A 16230-nucleotide genomic window follows, 5' to 3' on the forward strand; every position below is an offset into this window, starting at 1 on the left:
TGCATTACCATAGTTTAATATTTTGTTGGAAGCTGCCCAGAGTGGCTGGGGAAACCCAACCAGATGGGTGTGGTATAAATAAATTATTATTATTATTATTATTATTATTATTATTATTACTACTACTACTACTATTATTACTACTACTACTACTACTACTACTACTTTTTTAAAATGCTGCTTCTTTGACTGTTGGTGCCCTCCAACTGGAGATTTGAACACTGGATTTCCCCACTCCCCATGCAAAGGCCTTTAACCGCTGCACCGCACTGCCCATTTGCCTGGTCTGCGACGTGAGACACCACACCACGGACTCTCCAAAGCACCGGATTTTGCCAGCTTCTTCGAAGGGGCTTCCCGCGAGCTGGATTGCGAGCATGGCCAGTTCTTGTAAAGTCCAGACTTCCTGTCCGGTTTTTGCAAAGCCCGCACAGACTCTCCCTCCCCTTTTAGGTCACCGAGCGCAAAGCACCAGTTTATTTCCTTTTAATTTAACAGCTCTCGCAGCTTTTCCAGTTAAATCGACTGTTCATTATTGAGAGCCCCTCCCTCCTCCCCTCGGAGGGTTTCTGGAGGCCTGTGTGGTGCAGTTTAATGAAGCTTTGGCACAAAGCTCTCTTTCAGGGAAGGCGAAGAATAGACCGGCCTATTTAGGTCCTGCGAGGCTGTATGTCAAAGCCTCCCCATAATACTTGTCAGGGAAGGGCAGAAATTCCCACTGCTGGAAGAATGCGCCAGGAGTCGACTTGCCGGATTGACGAGCAGATTAAGACGCAAGCAGGAAATGAGAATGTGTGTTTGGAACACCTGTTTGGCCCCTCTCATTTTCCCATCGCTGGTGGGGGGGGGGGGAGAAAACCCACATCACTTTCATCCAAAAGCCAAAACTCTAATCTATTTGCCTTTTCCTTGCTACATGGCAAGGTCCCTTTCCTTCCACCCTGAAAACCGCAGCAAAACGGAAAGCCAGGGTGGTTCACCAATAGCAAAAAAAGATATGGATGATCCAGTCCACAGCGAAGCACTTTTCAGAGGGAGAGGGCTTATTTATATATAAAAAAATATATCTTTAAAATCTTTTTTTAAAAAAGATTAATAATACAGATTATTAATATGCAATCGTATAATAATATAATGTGACACACCATGGGAAAGGTTTTGAAATTATTGGCATATTATTAAATGATAATAAAATTATTAGAGATTATCGTTGAAATATGAAGCGTTATTTCTGTGATGGTTTGAACAAACCGTTTTTAAAACTGTGTTTCGATCGTTACAACCCACCCTGGGGCCTTAGGATGAAGGGTGGGTAATTAGTAACAACAACAACAACAACCTAATTAATGCATTTATTTAGGTTGTTGTAGTAGTGCTGGTTGTATAGTTAAAGCTATGGTTTCCCCAGTAGTGATGTATGGAAGTGAGAGCTGGACCATAAAGAAGGCTGATGGCCGAAGTATTGATGCTTTTGAATTATGGTGCTGGAGGAGACTCTTGAGAGTCCCATGGACTGCAAGAAGATCAAACTGATCCATTCTTCAGGAAATCAGCCCTGAGTGCTCACTGGAAGGACAGATCCTGAAGCTGAGGCTCCAATACTTTGGCCACCTCATGAGAAGAGAAGACTCCCTGGAAAAGACCCTGATGTTGGGAAAGATGGAGGGCACAAGGAGAAGGGGATGACAGAGGACGAATGGTTGGACAGTGTTCTCGAAGCTACGAACATGAGTTTGACCAAAGTGCGGGAGGCAGTGGAAGACAGGAGTGCCTGGCGTGCTCTGGTCCATGGGGTCACGAAGAGTTGGACACGACTAAACAACTAAACAACAACAAGAAGAAGAAGTAGTGCTGGTGCTGCAAAGTTTATATAGACCACCTTTCTGAACCATGCTGTCCTGGGAGTTTGCCCCCCAAAACATCCTACAAAGAAAAATTTATTTACAGACCCCTTTTCCTGTACGTACTGCAATGCAATGGTGTACAATCTAACACAGGCTTGTGGGTTTTTAGACTTGGGGGCCGAATGGAGAACTTTGATCCTCTCTGTCTGGCCCTCGGGTGTCTCCCCAGGACACCACAACCCTCACCTTCCCTGCTCCTTGTACTCCTTGGTTTCTTCTTCTGCCTGGCTAGAAGGCACCCTTGAAATCTGATAATGTCTTTTGCTTTCCAGGATGGTGGATGGAGAGGTTTACGTGTGCAAACCTCTGACTTCTGTGTGGCTGGAATGTAGCCTATTGTTCAAGGTCAGATTCATTGCTCCGCCCACATGCCTCTGGCTCCACCCACCACCCAGGTTATGGCTACCGGAAGTGTGCCTTGAAAGGGAACGCAGGCTGGAAAAGTCAAGTAAGAAAAGACATGATGGAGGCTTACAAAATTATATATGGTGTAGAGAAAGTGGATAAAATTCTGGACCACCCAATAAAGCTGAATGTTGGATAACTCAGGACAAAAGAAGTACTGTTTCACACTCCACCTAGTTGAATTATGAGATTCGCTCCCACCCATGGTTGTAGCCAAGTAAATAAATAAAATACTTCATTAACTGACCAATCATGGTGCAGATAGCTTGGTTCTGCTCCCCTAACATAAATCCTGGCTATGCCCATGCTCCCACCAGCGAGGGATTTAGGATAGTGTGGGTGGTTCTCCCCCAGGGTGCTGAGACATTGAGAAGATCCATAATTAAGAAGCTCCATTTGGGATCCATTAGCAATGGGTACCAACTTGGATGGCTCTAAAGACAGATTCATAGAATTATGAAGGCAATGTTTTGGGGGGTGGGCAGGTGTGAGGGACTCCCTGGTCCTGAATGGGGTAACTGTGCCCCTGAAGGATCAGGTGTGCAGCCTGGGAGTCATTTTGGACTCACAGCTGTCCTTGGAGGCACAGGTTAATTCTGTGTCCAGGGCAGCTGTCTACCAGCTCCATCTGGTACACAGGCTGAGACCCTACCTGCCCGCAGACTGTCTCACCAGAGTGGTGCATACTCTAGTTATCTCCCCTTGGACTACTGCAATGCGCTCTACGTGGGGCTACATTTGAAGGAGACTCAGAAACTACAACTAATCCAGAATGCGGCAGCTAGACTGGTGACTAGGAGTGGCCGCCGAGACCGTATCACACCGGTCCTGAAACACCTACATTGGCTCCTAGTATGTTTCCGAGCATAATTCAAAGTGTTGGTGATGACCTTTAAAGCCTTAAACGGCCTCAGCCCAGTATACCTGAGGGACACCGAGGTCCAGCTCCAAGGGCCTTCTGGCAGTTCCCTCACTGCGAGAAGTGAGGTTACAGGGAACCAGGCAGAGGGCCTTCTTGGTGGCGGTGCCCACCCTGTGGAGCGCCCTTCCATTAGATGTCAAGGAAATAAACAACTATCTGACTTTTAGAAGACATCTGAAGGCAGCCCTGTTTATAGAAGCTTTTAATGTTTGATGTTTTACCGTGTTTAATCTGTTGGTAGTCGCCCAGAATGGCTGGGGAAACCCAGCCAGATGGGTGTGGTATTAATAATAATAATAATGATAATAATTAGTCTAACCCCCTGTAATGCAGGGATCTTTTGCCTAATGTCACGACCCCAAACTCTACCAACTGAGCCATCCCAGGTCCAAGGAGGAGAAGGCAATCAATGGCTACTAGCCATGAAGACCACCATCTCTGAATTGCAGTTGCTGGGAATCACAAGCCGGGAGAAAGCTTTTGCACTCAAGTCCTGCTAGTTCTGCTTCGCATTGGGGCTTATCTGGCTGCACAGGGTGAGAGCAGGATGCTAAGACCAAACTGCGGGGATCAGGCCAATGGTCCATGTAGTCTGGCATCCTGTTCTCAACAGGATAGATGCAGCCCGTGGCAAAGCAGCGAGCAGCATTTCCTCTCCCGACCTGCGGTTTCCAACAGTTGGAATTCTGCTGAACTTAGACGTGCCACCAGCCTGATTCAGTAGCCAGGTTCTTCTTGAGAAAGGAGGGTTTATTTATTTCAAAGGCAGGCCCAAGAAAGGGTTAAACACCCCCCCCATCTGAAAAGGGTGGTGGTCCCTCCTCCCCACGACGCGTCTGCAACCTCTTCCTCCTCCTCCTCCTCTGGGAGCCAAATGTAAAAGCGCGATGGGGCGGGGAGGAGGGAGGATGCCGTCGGAGAGCCGTCGGAGCGAGGCCAAGAGCTGATGTCCAGCCTCTTCCCAGTTTGCATCGGTGACCCAGGCAACGAGATCGAGCCGAGGAGGCTGCTTTGCGCGCGGCTGCGGCTGGACAAAAAAGCTCGGGAGAGGGAGAGAGAAAATGCCACCGCGCTGCGCCGGCTGCCGGCCTCGACGGCCGTTTCCTCCTCCCGGGTACCGAAAGTAGCCACGAGGGGTGTTTACCGGACAAGCAGTGCTTGCTTTTTATCCCCTGCATTTTTTTTAATTTTTGCGAAGAAAAAGCTTTTCGTCTTCTTTAAGGAGCAAGGCACTCGACGGCGATGGCGGTGCAAGCGGCGGCGGTTCACCCGCACCACCATTTCATCCCGTTTTGCTTCCCCGGCCCCGCGGGGCTGGGGGATTTCGTCGACCTGGAAAAGAGCTACGAGGACGGGGGGACCCTCCTGCTAGGAGGCGGAGGGGCAGGAGTAGCAGGAGGGGGCGACCCCGGGGATTTCAAAGAAGCCACCCGGGACCTCCTGAGCTTCATCGACTCGGCTTGCAGCAACATCAAACTAGCCTTGGACAAGCCGGTGAAATCCAAGCGCAAAGTCAACCACCGGAAATATTTGCAGAAGCAGATCAAGCGCTGCACCGGCATGATCGGGGGAGCCCAGACGGCTGCTGCAACGCCCGGGAGCCAGGAGGCGTCTAATAATAATAATAATAACAGTAGTAATAGTAATAATATGAGCTCCCAGCAGCAGCCACATCCTGCTAACAAGAGGACTCCGGCTGGGACCGCGCATGGCGCGGCATCGGCGTCCGCCTCGCCCCCCGTCGGCGCCGCGGCGCACTGCAAAGCGCCCCAGAAGCGCGAAGCCAGCGCGCTGCAGAGCAAAAGCCTGGCGGCGCTCTTCGGCTCCGTGCGCCCGTCGGGCTTCGATCGCGCCGTCGGGGCCGCTGCGGGCGGCGGCGTCGGGCCGTCGGGAGAGAAGGAAGGCGGCCCGGGTCCCTCTGCCTCCACCGGCGGGAAGAAAGTGCCTCTCCGCAACCGCAACCTGCCCCTTTCCTTCTTCACCGAGCCGGCCGCGGCGAGCTCCGTCCCGAAAGACGCAGCGGGCCCCGTCCCGTCGGAGGAGCTCTTCGACCTGCTGGCCGTCCCCGACTACGGCGCCCTGCTCCCTCCCGCCGAGCCGGAGCAGCCGGTCTTCCCCAGCAGCCGCCTGCAGCCGCCGGATCTGGGCTTGGAGGCGCCTCTCTACGAGCCCCTGCACCCGCTGCCCCACTTGCTCTTCTCCGACGCCCCCCTGCGGCCCCTCGCCGCCCTCTACGCCGCCCCTTCGGACCCGGCAGCGGCGCCCGAGAGCAGCAGCGGCGCCGCGGCGGGGGCGCACGTCCCGGCCGCGGCCTTTGCTCCCTTCTTCCCCGAGTGCGCGCTCCCGCCTGCGCCGCCGGCCATGCCCTACGATTACGCCTCGGGGTATAGTAGGGGGGTTCCTGCTTATTCCACCCTTTAGACGAGGGAGGTTGAGCTCTGAAAGAGAAGGGGGTTGGAAGGTTTTGGGGACTGGCAGATCCCCCAAATTTCAGCGGCACTGGCGCTTTTTTATTTTGGAGTTTAATGGATCCCATAGAAAATGCCTCGAATAAAGGGCGTCTATTAAGGGCAGAAATGGCTCTAGAGAACTTCCAGTTCCTGCTTAATAGCCCCTGGGCAGATCTACACCTTAGCAGTAAAGGACATCAGGAGAGCTCTGTTGCAGGATCAGGCCAGGGGGACCCCATCAAGTCCAACATTTTGTGGATGCCACCCAGATGCCAGGGGGAAACTCAGTGCAGTGATCCCCACCCAGCAGCTGGCATTTGGGAGGCATGCTGCCAACCCTGTGCATGCCTACTTGGAAGTAAGCCCAGGGTTCAGTGAGGCTTACTCCCAGGTAAGTGGTGCATAGGATTGTAGTCTTTGATCGTTATCCCCTCTTCCCTTGGGCATATGGAGGACTTACAGTGCAACCCTAGCTGTGTCTACTCAGAAGTAAGCGCTGTTGAATTCAGTGGGTCTACTCAGATTGTGATGTTCATTAGTAAGCAGCTCAGGGGGACCACAGAACGCCAGATATCTTTAACCCTTCCTTTCCCTCCCACGATTCTGATGAAAACCATCGCTGCCAGGGATTCTTTCACTGTGATTCTTGCATTGCATAGGGTGGGACTAGCTGCCCCTTGGGGGTCCCTTCCAACACTACCACGATACGATTCTACGCTATGAGACTTGGAATGAGGGAGGAAAAATCCCCCCTAAGGCTAATTGGGGCGGGCAGGATTTTTTTATCAGAATAACAGCCAGGGTGGGAAGGGTTAACCCCCCCACTGCCGCCCTGCATGTTGTGGTCCCGATGACCCCCCCATGCCCCTATGATTAAATAAAACAAATCCCTGACATGCCTTTTAGCAATGTTAAATTTAGCTCTCGTTAAATTGGCATAGCAACCGATGTCTTTGTCCAAGGAGCCCCTGTGAGAGCGGAAGTCTGGCGAGGGATCCTAGCAAGGATTTGAAACTAAAGTTCCCAGATCCTTTGGGTGGGATGCTGTAAGGGTTGACATATGTCTGGAATTCCCCAGACATAGTTGGAATACGGCAGTCGGTTACTGTGTCTGGGCAGAAAAGTTCAACAGCTTTGCCCCCCAAAAAAGCTCAAAAACTTTTGTGTCCGGATTTTCGCCCTGGAAACCATGGAAGTTCAGTGAGCACAAAAGCCTGTCTTGCCATACTTCTAACCGGCCTCTATATAGTGGTTGAGGATCACAAATTGAGGGAGAGTGCTTTCCTGCAGACATCTGGTTGGCCAACTCCAGAGCAGGTCTCTGGACTAGATGGCAGCGCCTTGGTCTGATCCAACAGGGCTCTCCTGCTCATACCAGGGTTATATTTTGACACAAGCACCATCTGGTCCATGGGTTGTCGATAGAGGCAGATGCATGCCAGCATTGAATAACGTTAGAGGTTGTTTGGTGCATTAACATACATATCTTGCTTGTTGCCACATGGGATCAGTTCTTAACTATCTCCTGATTGTCTTTGGTCATCCTGCACATAAAAAGGGTTTTGGGTGTTTTTTGGGGGTGAGATTCTGAAATGAAAATGCCAATTGTTCTTGCTTCCCCTGTTTATTATGCCTCTTGGTTTTTGCTCGTGTGAAATCCTGATTCCCAGCGTCCTGCGTGTTTTAAAAGCTCCCTGCAAGCAGAAAGGAAGGTCTGCTGGCCAAAGGCCAAAACAGAAACCTGCAACTCACTTGAAAACCCACCCAAGAGTTTAAGGCTGTGGTTCTCTGCTTGGTTACCTGGGAGTAAGTCTTGATGAACTCCGGGACTTACTTCTGCATAAACCTAGGTAGGATTGGGGTGGCAGAACACCTGCTTTGCATGCAGAACGACCCAGGTTCAATCCGCAACATCTCCAGGTTGCACAGACCCCTGTCTCAAACGCTGGAGAGCTGCTGTCAGTCAGTGTAGACAATATTGATCTAGATGGACCAATGGTCTGACTCTGTGTTAAGCAGCCTCTGTTGTCCAGCACATCTGATTTATAACATTCTTAGGCTCCCGGTGCTATTCAGGAATATGCAGAATACTTCCCCTCCTGAGCTGACTTGATTTCTACTTACTTAACTCTGAATATTTGGAGCGAGGTTGGTGAGGGAGAGACCCAGGCACACCTAACACATGGGTCTGCATGAGAAAGGCGTGCACCCCTGTCGCATGTGGAAATGGTGCGCCACTTTTGCTGCATATTTGCAGTGCAGTTTGGAAGCCACTGTAGGGCCTGGCCGGCACTGCCACGTGGCACACATATTTGTAGTGCCTTCACTGGATGGGTGCTATAAATTGTAAGGGGAGATACAGGTCTGTAGATGTGTGGAGGACGCTTGGCTCGAAGCTTTTACCAGCTGCAGATCCCTGGCGCATGGCCCGGTGTGTTGACAGATGCACGTCTCTCCACACTCAACTGGTTCATTGGGAGACAACATGGCGTACTCACAGAGAAACCCATTTGCCGTGTGAAGGAGGGCTATAAAACGCCACCCGTCTGGTCGCCTGTGGTCAGTTAAGGATTTCCTCCAGGCGACCAGGTTACGAAAGCTGCTTCTTTCCTGTTTTCGGTCGTGACTAACGTAGGTATGAGTGATCGGATGGGAAAGTAAACATTTGGGATGGAAGCCTTTGTAACGTGGGAAACCTGTTTCTGAATCTCCTGACTTATTTGCTTTTCCTTTCTAGCAGGGGTGGGTAACCTGTGTGCCTCTACATGTTACTGAACTACAAGTCCCATGACTCTTGGCTGTTCTGGCAGGGGCTGATGGGAACTGTAGTTCAGCAAAGCATGGGGAGGCACCATTACCCATCCCTGGTTTTACCTAACTGCCCCTGGATTTTCTTTTCCATGGGGCCAACACTAACTGGGTTTGTGTGAGTTGATTTTAGATTTTGGGGGAACGACGCAGGGGAAAGAATGATAAACTCTTCCCACAAAACTGAAACCCCTCTCATCTCTGTATTAGACACCTTAGATTCAGGCTGCACATGACCTAGAATAAAGATGTAGAATTCTGGACTGAACCAATTCAGAGCGCAGGGGTGCAGGGGTGTGAAGTATTACAGTGGTACCTCTGGTTATGAACGCTTCAGGTTACAAGCTCCGCTAATCCGGAAGTAGCTGCTCCTGGTTGCGAACTTTTTTTTTTTGTCCAAATTATTTTATTTGTGGCGGACTGTCTGGTTAATATTCTTTTTTTTTTTTTTAAAAAAAAGATATTTATTAGAGTTTTTTAAAATATAACAATGAAAAAAAAAAGAAACAAAATACAAACTACAACATAAAAACGGTTAAAAAACAAATAATTTTCCATAACATATCTTTCTTACGCTTATTTCCCCAGACCTCCTCATACCTCCCTTCTTTGTATTCCACTTCAATTTGTTAGTTCAGCAAATCCTTACCATTAAGCTTTTACCCATTTATAAACCTTTTCCCCCCCGTATCTCCTAAAGCATTACAGCTGGAAACCCCTTAGTTTCTATCCAACATCCTTCTAACATTCATTAATTTTACAATATTTCTGTAAATAATCTTTAAATTTCTTCCAGTCTTCTTTCACCAACTCTTCTCCCTGGTCTCGGATTCTGCCAGTCATTTCTGCCAATTCCATGTAGTCGATCACCTTCATCTGCCATTCTTCCAGAGTGGGTAGATCTTGTGTCTTCCAATACTTTGCAATAAGTATTCTTGCTGCTGTTGTAGCATACATACAAAAAGTTCTGTCCTTCTTTGGCACCAATTGGCTGACAATGCCCAGGAGAAAGGCCTCTGGTTTCTTCAGGAAGGTATATTTAAATACCTTTTTCAGTTCATTATATATCATTTCCCAGAAAGCCTTAATCTTTGGGCACGTCCACCAAAGGTGAAAGAATGTACCTTCCGTTTCTTTACATTTCCAACATTTATTATCGGGCAAATGATAGATTTTTGAGAGCTTGACTGGGCTGGTTGCAAACTTTGCCCCAGGATGCGAATGGAAATCGCACACCGGAGGTGTGCACACATCAGGAGGCCCCATTAGCGAAAGCACGCCTCAAGATAAGAATGGTTTCAGCTTAAGAACAGACCTCCAGAACGAATTAAGTTCAGAGGTACCACTGTATGTACTTTTGAAAGTTTCCCATGCGAAACAAAACCACAATAAGCCCTCTCTGCATAGAGCAAACCAATACCTAAGAGCGAGGTTTAGATTCTTCCTTACCCTGATGTGCTGGTTTATTTCATTTGGGTGCTCTTCCTTCCCCCACAAAGGTGCCCGCCTCCCCCCGGGGGGGGCAGCTGAAATGGTACATTCCAGGATTTTACTACCTTATTCTGTCCTTAAAGTGTAGATTGGCTGTTATTGCTGTCCTAAGGTGTGTATACACCAGGTTGTTTTTCATGCAGGTGTAATGCGCACGGTTAGCTTTCCTCCTATAGCCTGTAAGAAAACGGTTCACATCTGAAGCAGCCATAATTCAGGTCTTCATTTTGAGTCAGAGATGACTGCCAGCTCCAGTTCCTTTGAAGTATTCAGGTTGCTAGTGACGCGGCAAGCCCTCTGCCCACACCAGGTCCTTTTAGGGACATCAGTCTGCTAGGAACGCCTGCCATTCAATTGTGCTCCATTGAAATGCATGGGACGGAAGTCCTTTTATGAAACGCCTGTTTCAGTGAGCACTTCCCTGTTGGATTGTGCCCAGCGTGGTTTGCCTGGTGCCATAGAACTTGGCAAACGGAACTGGCCTTCACGGAAAAGACGACCAATATGCCCAGTGGCTGCTATTATTATTATTTTTCTCTCATATCGCATTGAGAGAATTGAGAATTATCTGATCAGGGAGAATGCCCAAGGAACAGAATTAATTGCCAACCGATGGATTGGCACATGAAATAGTGTTCATATGGGTCTGAGGTGCTCCATGATGAATGGAATATGCTGGTGAAAGGATGGAGTCCATCAGCCATCCCGTAAGCCGATCTTGTGGTATTCCACTCCGCCTTCCCACAGCGGCCAGCAACTTTTTAAAAGAGAAATTTGCAAAGTCAAGGAGCAAATACGCTTGCGGGGCCCACCCTGAACCTGGGAGTGTGTGATGAGTTGGCAAAAGTGCCATCGAGGGAGAATTGGGCGTTGGTCAAAAGGGCGGGACATGTGGCAAGCGGGCATTAAAGAGGACCTTGGGGCGTGTCGCACTTTGTGGATGACCCCTCGCTTGAAGAGTCAGGCGTTGAGCGCTTCTGATGGGGCACTTAAGAGAACTCAGGAAACATCTAACTAGGCGTGCACACCGAGTCCTATGCAACAATGACTGTCCTGGAGAGACAGAGAGAGGTGTCCTTCCATTAAAAGATGCCTCTGGAAGATCAGCAGGGAACCAGGAATGTCCGGGTTGCCATGGTGGGATGCTGCAATTCTCTGCATCTCTTGTTAGATGCATCTACAGTGGTACCTTGGTTCTCAAACTTAATCCCGTCTGGAAGTCCATTCCAAAACCAAAGCGTTCCAAAACCAAGGCGCGCTTTCCCATAGAAAGTAGTGCAAAATGGATTAATCCGTTCCAGACTTTCAAAAACAACCCCTAAAACAGCAGTTTAACATGAATTTTACTATCTAACGAGACCACTGATCCACAAAATGAGAGCAATAATCAATGTACTGTACTATAAAATAAATAAGACCGTATTGTAGATGATAAAAATTAAAATTATTATTTTTTCTTACCTGCACTGATGATAGGCATTGTTTGAATGGGGGGCTTTTATCCATTTCCGCAGTCACACAATCAATCAATCAGTAGCTGAACTGGGTTCCACACAGTCACAGAAACAAATTAACTGAAGAAGCCTCAAAAACAGAAACGCAAATTAAATAGCAAAAACAAAAGCGCCAAACCTAATCCATTCCGGTAGTCTGTTTGACTTCCGAAATGTTCGAAAACCAAGGTGCAGCTTCTTATTGGTGCAGGTGCTCCAGAAACAATAGCCGACAGCCGGATTGGACGTTTGGCTTCCGAAAAATGTTTGAAAACTGGAACACTTCTGGGTTTTCGGCGCTCAGAACCAAGGTACCAATGTACATGGCATCTCCAATGGTACTGGGTAAATGTTGCTTATACTGGTTGGGGGGGAAAATACCACCATATTCAAGAGTGGCTAAATCATGACACCGACTTTACACCTCCTTAATCCTGATGACATTTCTGTGCATTGTAAAACATATTTAATTCATTTGGGCATTATTTTTTACTGAATGTGAGAAGTCCCTGGTTATATTTTTCCTTGGGGCGCAGTGTTTGTTCTAACTCCTAGTACAGTGATCAATTGCTAGATGTGTCTGACGTTAGCCTGTTAACGACGGGGGTTGTTCTTTCGACGGCAGCCATGACTAATTGTATGTGACTTTCTGATTTTGTAAGTAACTCTCTTTTCATCCCTGAATTTTGCCGGACCTTTCAATACGGATCCTTTCCTTTCACCCCGTGAATCTGTTGAGTGCCGGCCAAGTTCTCCTAATTTAAAGAAACAACATCTACTCACACCTATTGTTACTAAAACGTGGACCGTGAGCCTCAGGCAGGGTTGCTCTCGAGTAGACCCTTTAGCGCACGCTGCCCTAAACACGCTTCCTAGGGTGTGATATCTTCAGGGCTTAAGTACGACCTACTCCTGAGTATACCTGTTTAGGCTCACCCTGTTAACAACGTATCGGAAGATACTGCAAACAGTAGTACTGAGACAAGTGACTGTCTTGCTCTGCGCAGCAAGGCAAAAGCAAGCTTGGACCATCTATGTCAATGGCAACGCACATGGAAGTCGTCGGACTGCTTTCACGGACTTTCCAAAGGCAGCAAAAGCAAATGTCGTTGTGTTATCTTGCGTGCAAAATATAATTTGACGATTAAGTTATGTTCATTAAAGTCTATGAGATGTCATAAAACTTACATGGCGCACAGTGCTTGAGAGATGGACGGCTGTATTGAGCAATATGGTTTGAATTCTTCCTCACGGGTATTTTTGTTTGGATACAGAATAAGAGAAAAACCCTCCTTATTCCCTCTTTCCATACAATCCATAGTTTTATAAATCTCTTCTATGTCTTGTTTTTTGTTTGTTAATCTTTCTCTTCCACATAGACTAAGAAAGCCCAAATCATTCTAGGTTTCACAGCCTAGTTGTTACCACTGAAAAAATTCTGCTCTTGAGTGTGACAGAATCCAGGAGCAAGTTCTTAGTCCATATTTTTTAATAATAATAATAATAATAATAATAATAATAATAATAATAATAATAATAATAATAATATATTTATACCCTGCCCATCTGGCTGGGTTTTCCCAGCCACACAGGGCGGCTTCCAACAGAATTTTAAAAGAATATTAAACATTAAAAGCTTCCCTAAACAGGGCTGCCTTCAGATGTCTTCTAATGTAATGTAATGTAATTATTTATATACCACCCTATACGCAGAGGCCTCAGAACAAAATCAAAATATAAAACCACAAAATATGTAATAAAATATATAATATTTACTCAGTTCCTCCAGGGTTCTAGATTGGGTAGAATGGAACTTGCGGTTCTGTAGATGATGTTGAACACCCCATCATCCCAGGTAATTGATCATGCTGGCTGAGGTTGATGAGAGTTGGGAATCCAACATCTGGGCAGCCATAGGTTTTCCATCCCTGTTCTAGATGCTTTGGTGAAGATAAATCAATATTTGATCATTTCCAGATTCAGCAGTGCCATCGAGTGGGGCTGAAAGGCTCTTTGATATTGAGGGTTTTATAGAGGAGGAATGACCTCTGGGAGGAGTGCAGAGAGAAGAATTGCCATGTTGCGTCACCACAACTGGACACCTTCATCTGCCCCAGCTGCAACAAAATATGTCCCTCATGTATTGGTCTCTACAGCCACAGCAGGCGCCGTGATCTTCTAACAGCTTGACTTTGCCTCCAAAGGCACACTCCTCCGTTGTCTCCTGAGACAGGCGGATGCCAACACATTTTATGTGTCTGCCCAAATTCAGCAACAATGATCTGAGACCAAACAAAATGACAGAGATCTCTGGATCGCCCATCTCAATTGTCCTCTCGTTTGGTTAAAATGTGACCGTGTGTAGTAAGGTAAATGCAAAGGGACCCCTGCCCATTAGGTCCAGTCATGGCCGACTCTGGGGTTGCGGCGCTCATCTCGCTTTACTGGCCGAGGGAGCCGGCGTACAGCTTCCGGGTTATGTGGCGAACCAGAGCAGCGCATGGAAACGCCGTTTAATTTCCCACCAGAGCAGTACCTATTTATCTACTTGCACTTTGACGCGCTTTCGAACTGCTAGGCTGGCAGGAGCAGGGACCGAGCAATGGGAGCTCACCCCGTCGCGGGGATTCGAACCGCCGACCTTCTGATCGGCAAGCCCTAGGCTCTGTGGTTTAACCCACAGCGCCACCTGCGTCCCGGTAGCCACCAGTAGCTTTCCACAAATCCACAATCCTCTGTTCAAGCCATCCGAGTTGGTGGCTATCCCTGCCTCTCGTTGGGGGGGGAAATTGCATAGTTCACACACTGAAGCAGCAAGGCAGCTTTTATTTTAATTTATTTTAAAGACACATGAAATGACACTGGGTTTATCTCCTAGTTTGGCCGCCAGAAGAGAGGAGCAGCAATTGAATACATGCTCAGCTCAGGGTTTTGTTTTCGGTACCAAATCCTTTTGCATGAAAACGGATGGCTGTTTCCCCCTCCCAAAGCTTTCCATATTCCTGAAGTCTAATTCTGGGAAGTGGCAGGGATGGCGGGGGCTTTTCATTCCAGCTTCTCAGAATATCTTTACCTACCATCTTCCTGTTCAGGCTGTGCCATGGAACAATTGGCTGTTCTTCAGTACAATGGGAGGCAGCCATATACCCCACAGCCGTACAAACCGACCCAGACCCTGCGCTTGTCTTCTGAGGCCTTTCTCTATGTCCCCCACCCTAGGAAAGTTCAGAAGGTGGCAACATGGACCTGGCGGGGCCGGAGTCCATAGATGGGCTTCAGAGGGTCTGTAAACCAGGCACAAAATGATTCAAACCCCCCCCTTCAATTTCCTTCCTGTTTCTTTGGAAATTGCCTTTGTAGGGGAAAAAGAAGTTGGACATTTGAAGGTTCAGGACAGATAAAAAGAAAGAAAAAAGAAAGCACTTCATACACTACAGAATTAAACCATGGAACTTGTTCCCACAGGAGACAGTGATAGTCACAAACTCAAGTAGCTTTGATAGGGGAGGAGACAAATTCATGGAAGGGAGGGAGATCAGGGACTACTAACCACGATGGCCGTGCTCTGCATCTAAAGCACTGAGCCTCTTGGGCTGGCTGATCAGAAAGCTGCCGGTTCGAATCCCTGCAATGGGGTGAGCTCCCATTGCTCTGTCCCAGCTCCTGCCAACCTAGCAGTTCAAAAGCACACCAGCGCAAGTAGATAAATAGGCACTGCTCTGGCGGGAGGGTAAATGGGGTTTCCGTGTGCTCTGGTTTCTGTCACGGTGTCCCATTGCACCAGAAGCGGTTTAGTCCTGCTGGCCACATGACCCGGAATAGCTGTCTGTGGACAAAAGCTGGCTCCCTCGGCCTGAAAGCGAGATGAGAGCTGCAACCCCATAGTCACATCTGACTGGACTTAACCATCCAGGGGTCCTTTACCTACCCTTACCTTTTGAAGCTGATTGAAATAAACAGGATTTTTTCTGATTGATCTTGCTTTCAGTAACTTAGATCAGCATTCATGAGCACTAGACACATTGGTTTCTAAATGAAACATGGGATTTTAAGGACTCTGGTGGATCCCCTGACATATACTCTTTTAATGTTTAATAGGTTATTGTATTTTGGTGTTCTGTTGGAAGCCGCGCAGAGTGGCTGGGGAAACCCAGCCAGATGGGCGGGGTATAAATAAATTATTATTATTATTATTATTATTATTATTATTATTATTATTATTATTATTATTATTATTAACCAAAATTGTGCACCATCTGTATAGGAGTAATCGTGACCATGCATTAAACTAATCTAATACTCCCATGACTACATGAAAATGAAAAGTTTGAGAGTTACAGCAAAAGTACAGTGGTGCCCCACAAGACGAATGCCTCGCGAGACGGAAAACCCGCTAGACGAAAGGGTTTTCTGTTTTGGAGGTGCTTCGCAAAACGAATTTCCTATGGGCTTGCTTCGCAAGACGAAAATGTCTTGCGAGTTCCTGCGGGGTTTTTTCCCTCCCCCCCCCTTTCCCAAGCCGCTAAGCCGCTTATCAGCGGATCCTAAGCCGCTAAGCCACTTAACAGCTGATCCGCTAAGCCGCTTATCAGCTGATCCGCTAAGCCACTTAACAGCTGATCCGCTAAGCCACTTAACAGCTGATCTGCTAAGCCACTTAAGAGCTGATCCGCTAAAGCGCTAATGGGCTTGCTTCGCAAGACGAAAAAACCGCAAGACGAAGAGACTCGCGGAACGGATTCTTTTCGTCTTGCGAG

At 47.9% G+C, this 16230-nt stretch overlaps 1 protein-coding gene across 1 annotated transcript; it reads left to right on the forward strand.

The window, feature by feature from the left end:
* Positions 1 to 3568: 3568 nt before the first annotated feature.
* On the forward strand, positions 3569 to 8869 carry FAM181B (family with sequence similarity 181 member B). Its single transcript, XM_083498813.1, has one exon. The coding sequence runs from the start codon at positions 4474 to 4476 to the stop codon at positions 5650 to 5652; it is 1179 nt and encodes a 392-aa protein (XP_083354939.1). The 5' UTR covers positions 3569 to 4473; the 3' UTR covers positions 5653 to 8869.
* The last annotated feature ends 7361 nt before the right edge of the window (positions 8870 to 16230 follow it).

The sequence above is a fragment of the Podarcis liolepis genome (genome assembly GCF_965112155.1).
Source record: "Podarcis liolepis genome assembly, chromosome: 4".
Classification (NCBI taxonomy): Eukaryota; Metazoa; Chordata; class Lepidosauria; order Squamata; family Lacertidae; genus Podarcis; species Podarcis liolepis.